The following is a 15,652-nucleotide window of genomic DNA, read 5'->3' on the forward strand; positions in this document are numbered from 1 at the left end:
TTACTCTTTCAAGGACAGTATAAAGTTATCTGACATATTTTCGTGAAAACTTAATGACAAGCCAAAATAAGTGTCTCCAGTTTATTCCGTACTCAATTTTTCCCAAGCAATTTTTTCTTGAGTAGATCTTTATAACACGCTGTTATAATACAATTTTTCGAAGAGAGGATTTAAATCAAAATTTAAAAATTGCAGCTTCATACTTAAAAGAATTGGGTTTCTCCCGCTTTTCATAATATACTAAGTTATGTACAATGAACTAAGTTATCAGTAGTGCTCTTTTTTACACCCAACATTTTTAAAAAAAATCCGTATGGCCTTTCTTAAACACATTAAAGTAATGATTTTTTCCATGCTACTAGTAGCAAACAATGCTCTTTTACCTTGATCTGCTACATGTTTTTGGGTTTGACAAAGCTTACAAATTTGCAAAAAGTTTTGCGTACAGACGCAAAACTTGCGTTTCAAGTTATAAAATGATGAATCTTTAAAATTATTTAATATTTCAGATGAAATAACCTCCAGAAACAAATCCTCAAAGCATAAACGAATTAGGATTACGAACTATTTTATTACAGCAATCCCCATTTTTTCTTTAATATACCGCTCTTTTTCCTGTTTTCCTCAACACGATTTCTTCCACAGAAATTATGCCTGGGCATACGCATGCTTCAAGATACCCTAAGAACAATTACTATTATTAATGTTCGCAACCGTGTTTGAACTCAATTGTTTAAATATTGATATTTAACGTCATTTACAAATACCAATAAAATAACTCCATGAAATAAATGAGATATATTGAAAAATATGGAAGCCCACCAAGACGAGTTTGAAACCTGTTATTACCTGGCATGGGAAGTGCAGCGGTGCATAATTAACAGGTTTTATTGTTAACGAGCTCTTGGTCAACTACAATAGGGACAGTCGGTCATCCGGCATCTGGGGTAAAGCTACCCGTGCAATATGGCGGAACGCATTGACTTCTATGTAAAAGTCGGTAGACTTTGTCCGAAGATATCATACTTCACATTGCTTGACCACTTGTGTCAGTGAAGATGATTTATTTACCTGGTTGATTTTCTTAAATACAGGCCATTGTGATTAGCCGATGCACACCTGGTTAAGAGATAAAATCGGCCTTAAATGGCGATCGTTATCTGTGATCTAGAATCTTACAGTGGTAGATTGCAAAGACTCATTTGCATACCTGGATGAGCATAATATTCACATCTCTTCGAAGAGGAAGCAACTGATTTTATCAAGGAGGCTTTCAATTATACAAATAACTGTTGACGTTGCATAGCTGACAGATATGACGGGTAGATTTTGTACTGAATTGAACCGGTACCGGTACCGGTACCATTTTTATGACATAATTTTCTTTGTTTTTGAAAATCTTGTCTGTTTTGATTTTCAGTCTCGTCTCATCTTTTAGGTAAAAGTGCGCTTGCACTAAAGTTTGCTTCAATAAGCGGGTATACAAGCAGTTACGCTAAGACGCGAATTGGACACAGTCCGTACATGTATTTGATTTCTCAAGTGCCCTTGCACGCAAGCAGGCGTATCAAATATTTCTATATGTCTAAATGGTGTACATGACAAACAGTCAAGCGCACATGCGGGCTTCCTGTACAGTACATTTTGGGCAACTACGACTTATAAATTACAACAGAGCGTGTCAACAGTGAAGCTCACTTGAGTTCTGTCTTCCTTATAGCTTACACTGACTCAATCCACCTATAATCCGCCCACCGATGGTAACTGTCAGCCTGATTTCATACTACTGCTAAACAAAATTCCCTGACTAGTACCTATTATTCCTTCTGAAATGTACGTTACAGCATGGCTGTCTAAATAGCCAGACATCTAATTTTAAATGGTACATAACACTGAATCCGAATAGAGGGACGGATCGAGCGTTGACCATTGGGTCGAAAAATGCTTTTATTTCGAGGACAATTCGATTAGGATGCCTTAAAGTTCGCGAAAACCAGTTTGTTGTGTGTGGGCGGTACATAAGGGCAGCCCCCTACCCAGCAGCTAGGGCAGGATATAGCATTGCTGTTTTGTAATTTGCCACTCGGACAGTACACAGATATAGAATAACGAGACAGTAAATCCTTCATGGAGATTATCTAAGGCTCTGTTCTCACAACTTTTAGATCGATCTATCACCGCGGGGAGTCTCACTAGATTACTGTCAGATAATCCCCCTTAAGTGTCCGTCCCCGCCTACTACAAGCTTTAAGGGGTAATTAACTTTCGTGTCCGCCCGGCTGACAGCTATTTAGCGTGAACCCCCAGGGAGTTAGGTCGATCCAATGTAGGTCGATCTAATCTATGAGAATGGGGTGTTAGTGAAAGAAATGGCAGCAATAACAACAACGAAATAATGGTTGTAAAAATTAAGCGGAAAACCGAAAATAATTCCCCTCAATAATATTATAGAATGCATAATTAAAATAGGATAAGCTGAGAAAGCGCACGGTACCTTAGCTATAGTGTAGGAAGTCCACCTGTATTCGTAAATGGAGCTAGGGCATGTCTGTCTTCTATATGTAACCTAATATATTACAGATGGTTTATTATTTTCGCATACAAAACGCATCGCGTGAGCGTGTCAGTTGTCCGACCACAAGTCAAGGCTGCACAAAAACGATAAGCGTGTTAACAAAAGCGACTCTCTGTCAATAGGGGCAGTAAAGAATATTGATATTATTTTGTATGGGGGAAGGGAGGTCGTATTTATATTTTGAAGTTTCTGTATGATTACGATAACCAATAACGTGCTAATATCTATCGTTGCATATTATAACCAATCTGGTTATTGGACAAACAAGTAGCTATATATAGCGGCCGGATAAGTGCGGAATAAATGGTTTTTGTATCGTTTTTTTTTTTTTTTTTTTTTTACTTGGCCTTCAGTGTTTATCGCCACTTTAACACCTTTCAAGACTGCCGAGATATGTTTATCAGTTTCAAGTATATTTTCCTATCTAACCATATACCCCTGTAAATCATATCAGACATTGCCGACGCGTATCATCGTTTGTAAGATAGTCTTTTGAAGTGAAAAGTGCAAATAGTCAATTCACGAGAAACGTAATATAAGAGGTACAGTATTATAGAGCATTTTTGGTGCACGAGTCTCACCCTTATTGCTGAACGGTACTTTTTTAGACCCACCTCACGCCGACTCTCGTTTTCTAGTCTCGTGTGACGTCATGCGGTGCTAACAACTCGTTTTAAACATATATACACACACTGTATTTTTTATTTATTAAGCGGGCACCAACCACACGTCACCGCCGTTTTGTTCCCATGGGATTTTCCCTTTTCAGTTGTATATTTATAAATATATTTATTTTATTTGCAGAAGATTACATAAGTGCATACTTTACTAATACATATTGCGGTTTTATAAAATAATCTGAAAATCTAAAACCGATTTTGATCGTATTTGTTTGCATGACCGTCTACTACTTTGGTATTATTGAGTCGTTATCTGTTATATTTATATTCAGTAGCCAATCAAGATAACAGACGAGCGTGTTTTTTAAAGAAAGTGCTTTTGCATATAACATCTTTTAATCCAAATTTATTTTAAAAATCTTAACATCAGAAATGTAAGGATTGATTACAGAGGCTTCTTTCCCCGTCTCCGTTTTCTTCACAGAGAACCTTCGTCTCACCCAGCACAATCTCAACTGTCACAATCTCCAACTAGAGCTATCTCAACAAACACAATTCACTTAAATGAGTGTAAATGTCCATTTTTGAAATAACAGAGTTAAAATCGAGAATTTACAACATCACTTTACGTCTCTGTCCTCATACAAGCATTGTGACATACAATGCCTTTTTCTGTACATCAACAGCATATATTTTTAAAATTTCCGATGTAAGGAATGGATGCAAATAGAAGAATACTTTGTGCATAGTAAGACATAACAACACAATGATGCACTACACCAATGCAACTTTGAGCATTTTGAAATAGTCCATGACTTATGCATAGATTGACTGAAGAATTTTGACAAAACTTTTTCTTATTCATTTCTGCTTGATGCTTGCAATTATAAGTAGAACTATCTCACTCATCCCACCAAACACATCCCACTGTCTGCCCTGAAGAAATGAATTAAAAAAAATTCAATGATTTTCTGTCCATTTAAAAAGAAGATTGCAAGGGCAGAATTTTGAGCATTATCATAAAATACTGATGTTCGCAAGCAGTCCTTTTTGGCAAGCAATTCATTTGTTATGTCAATCTGACACCTAAGTCATTTTGTTTTCAATATATGTCAATCAACACAGGGAACCAGCCTCATCCAATCACATCAGCCGAACTAAAACAGCTCCTCCCAAAAACCAATCAACATTCAGGATGCAAGTTTCTTGACAAATTGACTCCACCCATCCCATCACTTCCTTTCAACAAGCCCCTCCTCAACAAGCACACTGTCAATTGTTAGATCCACCCCTTCCTGGCTAGTGTCAATCAATCTGATAGCCACCCTATCAGAATCCTTGTCATTACATATCAGTCCCACCAGATCCTTCTCATTGGCCAGTTCTATAAACCTGTCCTTGGCTGCTTTGGACCAGTCCCTCCCACCAAGAGGCTGAACACCTAAAATATATTAATAATGGTCAGATAAAAGAAACTGTATTCCATCTCAAAAGAGAACAGCTGGCGCTGACCATCATTCAAGCAGATTAAGTGAGGGAGAATCATTCAAGAGCGCAAAAAAAAAAAAAAAAAAAAAAAAAAAAAAAAAAAAAAAAACTTCATAAAGTTTTTGCCCATCTACCTTTCTCTAAAGAACAATCAAACAACATTAATATCTGCTTTAAAACATTACATTAACTAAGACAAAGCTCATAAAATCTGCTTAAAATCTACATGCGCCTTTATCAAACTAGCTTGATAGCTTCACTTTGACAATTTACAATCACATGTACCTAAAATAGTCATATCTTAAGTTCTTACCAACAACTTTGCTTTGGTAACTTGAAAAGGCATGCACTTAAAATGGCAAGTAAATATTTCTGTTAGTGTTTACCTGCTAATTTTGCCTTGACAGCTTGGAATGGCATGTATCTAAAGTGGGCTGGAAGTGGCTGTAAATCTTCTGGTGACATAATACTGAAGTCTCCATAATCAACAAAATACACAGATACCTTGGATATAAAAAATATATATTGATAAATTAATGAAAAGAAGTGATAAGACAGACATTCAGAGAGGTGATATAAACTCATTTTTATTGCCATTTACTTAAATGACAATTTTAGTAACATTATTGTTTTATATCAAATATTTATCCCACACCCACAAACAGAGATTCTCAAGATTTAAACTCACAGTTCTAAGCACACATTCTACTTCTTCTGTAAATGATGTCATAATGGCTATTTTCATTCTCTCTCTCTCTCTCTCTCTCTCTCTCTCTCTCTCTTAGTCCGAATGAGGCTCTCAAGGGTTAATAAAATCCCAAGCTCACCTGTTCTCCAACCAGTGCTCTCACTTCCACCCTGTACCAGACCCCTTCCAGCACCCCAGCTAACAGGTCCCCTGGTTTGACCTTGTCTATGCTCACTTTTGCATTTGGTACCTTGAAAAAAGTACATCCTTTTTTTCTGTATGGAACAGATTTATAAGGTATCCTGGTTTACAGTTTTGTTGCTACCACTCAATAGGAAATGTTTTGATTTAAAGGGTTTATGACTTTTTAAAAAAAGAAAAACAGTATCTGTAAAATTCGCAAATTTATCTTCCCTTGGCCTTCATGATTTCACTTCACAAACAGGATAAATCTATCATGAATTTATTTTATATTGGTCACCCACTGGTATTGTTCAGTCTTGACGGAGATGAAAGACTTAACAATCCCCTACCTTTGTATAGAACACTGACATTTGGGCCATCAACTCTAGAGTCTCCTCCATGCTTTCATATGGGACACACTGGAATAAATAGAACAGAATCATATCCTTTGAAAAAGATCACATAGACAAGAATGGGTGAGAATGGAGAAGATAATGCCTTTTGGATATGAATAGAAGTGACAATAAATTTATCAAAGGGGTAAAATTAATATTGCATATATGCCAATTAAAATTAAATGAAATTCAAACTCTCTTGCCAAAAAAGTTTCCATAAAATTTCAAAATGAAAACACAGGAGTGGTGGTAGGGGAGTGATTTTCTTGTCTTTTTTTAAAAACAATATCATGCAAAAAATAGAGAGTCTCCTTTAAACACAGCCAACTACATTCCAATATGGCTCAACTACTGCATTTTGGTACATTCTCAACAAACACAATGCAAAGTTCAATACTTTAACCTCCTACCACAAAGTTTCCCGGGTTAAAGACCAGGCTAACGTGAACATCTAGGTAATCTCCAGGCTTTGGTATCTGTAATAGAGGTGGGCGTGGCAGGGTGTCACAATCCTCTAGGCTAAGGACTGTCAGCTGGCAACACAATCCGTCTCCTCCAGCATTGACCTCACCTAACGCAATATGCTCTTCACTTAATGATGTTGAAGGACAAAATTCAGCAATTTTTTTCTTTTTTTTTAAGTAACTGACTTATAAGATAGGTTTTCCCTAATTCATTGCAAAGTGTGTAGGAATTGTTTCCAAGTAACTGATTATGAAATGTATAAAGAAGCTAAACATCTTTTTGAGACATATTCACGTAGCAAGAAAAATCTCAAGGTTACAGTAATGGCTCCTTTTCTAATTTTAAAAAAGTGTCAAACTTTGGTGAAAGTTATATTATAAGATAACACAAAATAAAATGCTTAACAAAATCAAACTAGAGGATCAGAGAGGCGATACCGCCTCCAAATATTGTACCACCAGCTGGAGCAAACGCATTCGTATAGACCCCCACATACACAAAATAAGGGACACAGCCACCAGTTTTGTGCTTGACAAGCTGTAAAAATGCAATCAACAAGAATTTTTAACTATTGCAAAAAATATATATGGTACAATCAAATTTAAGTTCTTCGTAAGGTAGGTCAAGGGTCAATTTCAAGGTCACAGTAAATTGCCAGTATATGACTTCCTATTCAAGTTCAAGAGTAACTATGGACCTATCTCTGTCAAGTTTGAAGTTAAAAGAGAAAGAAATTAGCAGAGTTCAGTTCATGATAAAAAGTAGGTCAAAGGTCAATTTCAAGGTCACACTTAGATTGCCAGTATAGGACTTCCTATTCAACTTCAATAGTAACTATGGACCTATCTCAGCCAGTTTTGGAGATAAAAGGGAAGCAAAATTTGCAAAATTCAGTTCATGGTGAAAAGTAGGTCAAAGGTCAATTTTAAGGTCACATTTAGATTGCCAGTATATGACTTTCTATTCAAGTTCAATAGTAACTATGGACCTATCTCTGCCAGTTTTGGAGATAAAAGGGAAGCAAATTTTGCAAAGTTCAGTTTATGGCGAAAAGTAGGTCAAAGGTCAATTTTAAGGTCACATTTAGATTGCCAGTATATGACTTCCTATTCAATTCAATAGTAACTACGGACCTATCTCAGCCAGTTTTGGAGATAAAAAGAGAGCAAAATTTGCAAAATTCAGTTCATGGTGTAAATTAGGTCAAAGGTCAATTTTAAGGTCACATTTAGATTGCCAGTATATGACTTCCTTTTCAAGTTCAATAGTAACTATAGACCTATCTCAGCCAGTTTTGGAGATAAAAGGGAAGCAAAATGTGCAAAATTCAGTTCATGGTGAAAAGTAGGTCAAAGGTCAATTTTAATGTCACATATAGATTGCCAGTATATGACTTCCTATTCAAGTTCAATAGTAACTACGGACCTATCTCTGCCAGTTTTGGAGATAAAAGGAAAGCAAAATTTGCAAAATTCAGTTCATGGTGTAAAGTAGGTCAAAGGTCAATTTTAAGGTCACATTTAGATTGCCAGTATATGACTTCCTATTCAAGTTCAATTGTAACTATGGACCTATCTCTGCCAGTTTTGGAGATATAAGGGACTAGATGTTATAATTTTGGAGTTACCATAATGTGCCTTAAATTTCGTACAGAAAAAATTAATTAAAATAAAGAAAATGTCATTTTGGTCAAAATTCTTGAAATAGGAGGTGCTCTGAAGTTTCAGAAGTTCAAATTTGATGAAATAATGTCATTTTTGAACACAAGTTGTCTGCTTTGCCAAGCCTTATGTTTTATTTTTCCAGAGTTCAAAATTTATTATCCATTACCGTACTGCACATTTTGCTTTTACCACTAATATGTACTTTTTGATATAGCGTAACTCGAAAACCGTATGGAATACAAAAAAACCGAGACCACCTCCAGTGTTGGGCTTTACATGCTCTACAAAAGGCAAAAAAGAATGGGTCTCTAGCATTAACGGTTCCCAAATTAGAGACAGTTTTCAGTTTCGGTATCTTATGGCCGCTACTCCCGTGAAAATGCACCGATTGACCCCAAATTCATGGAGATGAAAGATGACCTGAAGGGTAACACTTTCCAATAATATTATTGGTTAAGTCTGTGTGGTGTCTGAATAACAGGGCAAAAAAAATTTTTTTCGTAAAAAATTTCATTTTTTTGAAAATTTTGGCCCATTTGACCTTGAAGTAGAGGTCAAAGGTCAAATCCAAGGGTATATTTGAAATCTACACATATGACTTTTGGAAAGCCGTCTATAGAAATTTTTCCCATAACTCCTTCCGTAGGGTAGATAATTAGCATTTAATTTTGCCATTTTTAGACAAGGGTGCATTGCAATGAGTGCCACACCCAGACCCCAATACCGACAAAGCCCAAATTTTACGTGGAACGAGTTGAGATTATAGGTGACCTAAATCCATGAGATGGGTACGGGGGCCCTTACCGTCTAGGAGGAGAAGCGGTAACGGTAGCCGTCCGGCGGAGCCAGCGGAGCCGGCGGAGCCAACGGAGCCGGCGGAACGATCCGGACGGGACCGAAACCATGTGTACCGCCAGCGCTAACGCTGGTGGTACAATAAGCCAAAAAAGTAATAAGAATAATAAACAAACAAGACAGCAAAATCTTAAATCTAATTTAGTATTTACCTAAACTTGAGCTGGTAGATTGCGGTCTCTCAGAGGGAACAACAGCAGAGCCCGCATTTTGATTTTTGACATCAGTGTTATTATTTAGAGACAAAGTTTCCTCAGTGCCTGTGGCATTGGCATCCATATTTGGCAGATCCGAAATGGCAGATTCACTGAATTCGTCTACTGTGATGTAGAGTGAATTATCTGGTTCATCAGAGAAACTGCTCTGATTCAAGGAAATGTCTGTTTGAGATTCTTGTAATACGTCTTCATCAACTGTATCACTGCAGATGTCATCAGGCCTGAAAAATGAGTCGATTATCCTCAAAATCTGACAATCCAATAAAAAATTCATTGGCAGTGTCAGCTACTACGTAACTATAAAATTTTTATTCATCAAAATAGTAAAAACTCTTGTCTGCCAATATGACAGAAATTGTGTTAAAACGGTTATAAAGTCGAGAATACCTGGAGTCACTCAACTGACTATCTGACAGTGTGATGACTATATTCAACAGTCACTAGTTAAGAACTAACAGTCACTCTACTTAGACTAGTCTGAGCACTTACATGAATATTTCTGGCTCAGAGAGCAGAAGCTGGTTTATAGAGTGTAGGAATTCCTCATTAACTTCACCGGGGATGAAGATTTCCACAGCTGGTGGCTGAGATGCTGAATCTATGACCTGAAACAAGAATAAAAAATTGAAAAGGTATGACAAAAAGCAAATAAATTCAACCAGCTAAAAGGAAACTACCAAGTATAAAGTGTAATTGATTTTAAGTCACAGTAAATGTTCATGGTGTGACAAAACATTAAAGGCATAATAACTCTTTGTATGAGACCTATATTTCACAATAAAAACCTTGTGAATAACTCATAGAAATATAATATAATCTGTTTTACCACAAAAACAGCAGTTATAGCTTTTATTCTGATATTTGAACTTGTCTTTAGACCACGTGACCTCCATTGATGTCTATACTCTGTTAAAATCTCTTAAGAGATTTTAACAAAAAAACAAACTTTTTAGAAAAAAACCAGGGACTAACTTTGAATGTAAAAATGGATTCATTAACCATTGGTAAGTATGGGAAAATTGTTGTTTACTCCAGGAAAATTCATTTTTTAGCCGAAACGAAGAGTTATTATTGCTTTAATCTCAAAGTATTTGGGATTGTAGCAAAAAAACTTACTGCCTGGCATTACAAGAAGTGTTATACCAATTTGTCAGCACTTAACCTTTTGTTGATCCAACTTGAAAAATGGCATGAAACCCAAATAAACTTTTGATTCAGAGTGGAGCATTTCTGGCCAATATTTTTACCCCCTTTCCCCCTCACTGCACCCATCTGTCTACAGACCTGCGACCTGTCACCTTCAGTGTGACCAGTCTATCAGGAGAGACACCTGTCTTACCTTCAGTGTGACCAGTCTATCAGGAGAGACACCTGTCTTACCTTCAGTGTGACCGGTCTATCAGGAGAGACACCTGTCTTACCTTCAGTGTTACCGGTCTATCAGGAGAGACACCTGTCTTACCTTCAGTGTTACCGGTCTATCAGGAGAGACACCTGTCTTACCTTCAGTGTGACCAGTCTATCAGGAGAGACACCTGTCTTACCTTCAGTGTGACCGGTCTATCAGGAGAGACACCTGTCTTACCTTCAGTGTTACCGGTCTATCAGGAGAGACACCTGTCTTACCTTCAGTGTGACCGGTCTATCAGGAGAGACACCTGTCTTACCTTCAGTGTGACCAGTCTATCAGGTGGAGCAAGTTCTAGGAACCTGTACATGGCACTTGCAGTCCAGGAGCCCCCTAGTGGTGGCAGGGCATGCAGCTGACACTCTATAGCCTGACATAAAGAGAAACAATTATTCTTCAATCATGGCCATTTCATCTGATTACAGATATAATATTTGTGATTATAAAATTAAGTATCTGAAAGTCTGATAATTTTTGCCCATTAAAATTGCTGTAATTTCACGTTTCATACCTGGAAAGGCAGAGTCTTGAGATGTTTGCTAGCCCTGGTCATCTCTCTCAGTGTGTTCACCTGGACAACCTCTGTGTTCCCATAGTCTACAAACAGCACTTCAACCTACAGGGGATACACATTAATTCATTTATTTTTTTTAATCATTTTTAGTTAATATAATTCCTTCCTTCCTTTCTTATTTTACTTATTCATTCATTTGCCTATTTTTGTATTCTTTCATTCATTCGTTCAATTATTTATTCACTCATTCATTTCAACATTTTTTCTAAAGAGTTATGTTTTTTTTGTAATAATCTCAAAAGATATTATTACGGAGGTTAGCCATTTATAAAGATTCACATGGTCTGATGGCAAACACAGATTCCACAATAATCAGTTAAGCACCATTTTGGTGGTAAATAGGAATTTATTATACAGTTTCTGTGAGTTGTTTACAGTGCGTTTATTGTGAGATATGAATCTCATACAAATAGTAGTTATCCTTATAACGAACAGTCTTACTTGTCTCCCAGTCTGCTGTGTAGTGACCTTAGCTCTGTACCAGAATCCATCCCCAGAGTACTTGGCACACACTATCTTACCTGTCTCCCAGTCTGCTGTGTGGTGACCTTAGCTCTGTACCAGAATCCATCCCCAGAGTACTTGGCACACACTATCTTACCTGTCTCCCAGTCTGCTGTGTGGTGACCTTAGCTCTGTACCAGAATCCATCCCCAGAGTACTTGGCACACACTATCTTACCTGTCTCCCAGTCTGCTGTGTGGTGACCTTAGCTCTGTACCAGAATCCATCCCCAGAGTACTTGGCACACACTATCTTACCTGTCTCCCAGTCTGCTGTGTAGTGACCTTAGCTCTGTACCAGAATCCATCCCCAGAGTACTTGGCACACACTATCTTACCTGTCTCCCAGTCTGCTGTGTGGTGACCTTAGCTCTGTACCAGAATCCATCCCCAGAGTACTTGGCACACACTATCTTACCTGTCTCCCAGTCTGCTGTGTAGTGACCTTAGCTCTGTACCAGAATCCATCCCCAGAGTACTTGGCACACACTATCTTACCTGTCTCCCAGTCTGCTGTGTGGTGACCTTAGCTCTGTACCAGAATCCATCCCCAGAGTACTTGGCACACACTATCTTACCTGTCTCCCAGTCTGCTGTGTGGTGACCTTAGCTCTGTACCAGAATCCATCCCCAGAGTACTTGGCACACACTATCTTACCTGTCTCCCAGTCTGCTGTGTGGTGACCTTAGCTCTGTACCAGAATCCATCCCCAGAGTACTTGGCACACACTATCTTACCTGTCTCCCAGTCTGCTGCGGGGTGACCTTAGCTCTGTACCAGAACCCATCCCCAGAATACTTGGCACACACTATCTTACCTGTCTCCCAGTCTGCTGTGTGGTGACCTTAGCTCTGTACCAGAATCCATCCCCAGAATACTTGGCACACACTATCTTACCTGTCTCCCAGTCTGCTGTGTGGTGACCTTAGCTCTGTACCAGAATCCATCCCCAGAGTACTTGGCACACACTATCTTACCTGTCTCCCAGTCTGCTGTGTGGTGACCTTAGCTCTGTACCAGAATCCATCCCCAGAGTACTTGGCACACACTATCTTACCTGTCTCCCAGTCTGCTGTGTGGTGACCTTAGCTCTGTACCAGAATCCATCCCCAGAATACTTGGCACACACTATCTTACCTGTCTCCCAGTCTGCTGTGTGGTGACCTTAGCTCTGTACCAGAATCCATCCCCAGAGTACTTGGCACACACTATCTTACCTGTCTCCCAGTCTGCTGTGTGGTGACCTTAGCTCTGTACCAGAATCCATCCCCAGAGTACTTGGCACACACTATCTTCCCGACATCTGGGTGAGACACAAACTCTGTGGCACTGATTTTCTGTGTAAAAAAAAGTTTAATACATAAACAATATAGATGATATATGAAGGCAGCCAAACATCTGTGAGCACTTTAAACATATTAACTAAGACTAATAATTTTTATACAAATTCATCAATGATCTAAATTGAAAAAAAAAAAAAAAAAATCACTTCTGTCAGCTTCCTCCATCTTCCCTTACAATACAAAAAAATGCAGGCATAGGACCCAGAGGGCCACCTAGGCCAACAATATTTTTGGCTTCCAAGAAGTTGAAAATCTGCCGAGATCGAATCGGTAAAAATCTCAGTCTTGATAAAATAAATCAATCAATTAATCAAAAAAGGCCTACTTTAGAATAGTACTCTCCCGCCTCTTGCATCAATTCATTCAGTCTCTCTAGTCCCTGTCCCACCATTTGGAAATAGATGGAGCCACTGTCAGCTATGTGGCTCACGTAGCCTTCAACCTGCTCATCATCCTGAAAAACACAACGTACAGAAACATAGATGGAGCTGCAGTCTACCAAACAGCAAACAAGGTGGAGCTGGAGCATAGTGAACTACTCACTCTTTCCATAACCATTTTTGTACTACCTGTATATACAAATATAATTCGTCTACCAATTTCCGAAATAAATCTATATAAAACATTATCTATTTTAAATCTAAAAGAAAAATTGAAAAATAAAATAATATGAGACATAAGTGGCAAAGCATTGCTGTGAAGTTCTTGAAAAATTCCATTCCATTTTTAAATGGCCTTAAAATTTCTGAGGCTTAAAAGCTTCCTTATAGTGGACTTCAGCTTACTAAATTGCTTGTTATATGACCTACTTGTTGTAGAGCTTAATAAAAAATCTTAATAATAGTCAAAACTTCAGCACTACTGTACCTCAGGCAGTTTTGGTGTCAGGTCTTCATCTCTGACACAGCCAGCTAGTGCCTGGTTAAGATTAACGTCCTCCGCACCTGACGTGTCAAACAGTGTGACACATATTGTGTGACCTCTACAGTAATAAATGAATGTAATTTTAATTAACATTTTAAATTAAATTAAAATTTAAAAATATAATATAATAATATGAGTAATCATGTTCATATTTAAAATGCAGAGAATAAAAAGTGCTAATATATCAATGAAGAAAAATCACAAATCAATGAAAAAAAAAAGACCAAATTAATATACCTATAAGGTGATGACAAATCTGACCATGAAAAGTAGGTCATGGTGGCTTATTCCCACTTTGAAAAAGTATAGCACCACTCAACCAGCTTCAGTACTCCACCAGAGCTCACTAATTTCTCAAATTGAACACCTAGTTTACTTACAAGAAGTACTACCACACATTTTCTGTCTAAAAAGTACAGTTTGCAAACCTTTCATGTACTTCTGCCACGCATGTGATACCCAGCACGCTGTCGTAAAGTTTTTCCAGCACAATCTCGTTGTTTTCCAGATCTTCCAACCCTTCCAGCGAACATGACACAGCCTGTGGAGGCATCAAAATAAATGGCACTAATATTTAAACTGAACATGATGTAAGAGTCATTTCATTTTCCAGTAAAATTGTCTCAAAACTAAATAGATAAGTCAATCAATAAATCAATCAATTAAAGGCATAATAACTCTTTGTATGAGACCTATATTTCACAATAAAAAACTTGTGAATAACTCATAGAAATATAATATATTCTGTTTTACCACAAAAACAGCAGTTATAGCTTTTATTCTGATATTTGAACTTGTCTTTAGACCACGTGACCTCCATTGATTTCTATACTCTGTTAAAATCTCTTAAGAGATTTTAACAAAAAACCAAACTTTTTAGAAAAAAACCAGGGACTAACTTTGAATGTAAAAATGGATTCATTAACCATTGGTAAGTATGGGAAAATTGTTGTTTACTCCAGGAAAATTCATTTTTTGGCCGAAACGAAGAGTTATTATTGCTTTAATTAATAGAAAAAAACAATAACATAAGACTAGTCTATTACAAATGTTAACCATTTTAAGAGAGTAGTCATTTCTTGTAACCATGGGCCATAATGCTATAACCTTATTTTCACCTATGTTGCATGACAACCGACTCTTCATGAGTACAAAAAAAATGTTAAGGGGGCTTAATTAACCATAATTAATCTGGAGACCATGAAAAACCTGCATCATTGTGTATAAGAATCTAAGGTTATATTCCCCACCTGATAAGCCAGTCTGGTGTTAAGCTCTGCAGTCAGTGGCCGTAGCTGACCAATATCAACTGTCTCTGTATCCCCATGGTCTACTAGAATGCACTCCACCTGATGAAAGCAGAGAGGAATTATTGGTATATGTCTATATATATGATTTTAGTTTAAAAAATATTGAGGTTAATAGTCTCAGGTGAAAAATACCCTCTCTCTCCCTCTCTCTCTCATACTTTCCCATTCTCCCTCTTTCTCTCTCCCTTCCTTCTCTCTCCCCCCCCCCCCCGTACCTGTTTTCCATCAGAAGACTTCACCCTGACTCTGTGCCAGCCGTCAGCCTCAAACAGCCCCCCATACACCTCACCCTCCACCACTGCAGACACAGGGCCACACTGGGAACACTGGCTCTCCAACGCTGACTCCAGCTGTTCTAATTTTTCCTGTGAATAAAAACCATATTCTTCAGTATGCATCTTAATAATGGATGGATACTATGGTTAATTATTGTACACT

At 37.7% G+C, this 15,652-nt stretch overlaps 1 protein-coding gene across 7 annotated transcripts in view; it reads right to left on the bottom strand.

The window, feature by feature from the left end:
• Positions 1–3,858: 3,858 nt before the first annotated feature.
• The window catches only part of LOC106172146 (tudor domain-containing protein 7), a 50,130-nt gene continuing 38,336 nt past the window's right edge, over positions 3,859–15,652 (bottom strand). For 5 of the 7 annotated variants that reach the window (XM_086998640.1, XM_086998641.1, XM_086998642.1 and 2 more), the window contains exons 18-32: positions 15,430–15,579; positions 15,155–15,253; positions 14,333–14,445; positions 13,848–13,962; positions 13,306–13,434; positions 12,855–12,974; positions 11,071–11,175; positions 10,819–10,929; positions 9,641–9,756; positions 9,086–9,372; positions 6,360–6,547; positions 5,905–5,973; positions 5,511–5,621; positions 5,070–5,187; positions 3,859–4,636 (exon numbers count right to left, since the gene is read on the bottom strand). In XM_086998640.1, coding sequence (XP_086854766.1) covers positions 4,428–4,636; positions 5,070–5,187; positions 5,511–5,621; positions 5,905–5,973; positions 6,360–6,547; positions 9,086–9,372; positions 9,641–9,756; positions 10,819–10,929; positions 11,071–11,175; positions 12,855–12,974; positions 13,306–13,434; positions 13,848–13,962; positions 14,333–14,445; positions 15,155–15,253; positions 15,430–15,579 — 2,040 coding nt within the window. In that variant the 3' untranslated portion in view covers positions 3,859–4,427. Of the gene's footprint in view, positions 4,637–5,069; positions 5,188–5,510; positions 5,622–5,904; positions 5,974–6,359; positions 6,548–9,085; positions 9,373–9,640; positions 9,757–10,818; positions 10,930–11,070; positions 11,176–11,894; positions 11,922–12,854; positions 12,975–13,305; positions 13,435–13,847; positions 13,963–14,332; positions 14,446–15,154; positions 15,254–15,429; positions 15,580–15,652 lie in introns of all 7 variants that reach the window. The other 2 variants (XM_086998643.1, XM_086998644.1) reach the window with 2 other exon arrangements.

This window comes from Lingula anatina, unplaced genomic scaffold, assembly GCF_051362555.1.
Source record: "Lingula anatina isolate TDL-2025a unplaced genomic scaffold, LinAna3.0 unanchor82, whole genome shotgun sequence".
Classification (NCBI taxonomy): Eukaryota; Metazoa; Brachiopoda; class Lingulata; order Lingulida; family Lingulidae; genus Lingula; species Lingula anatina.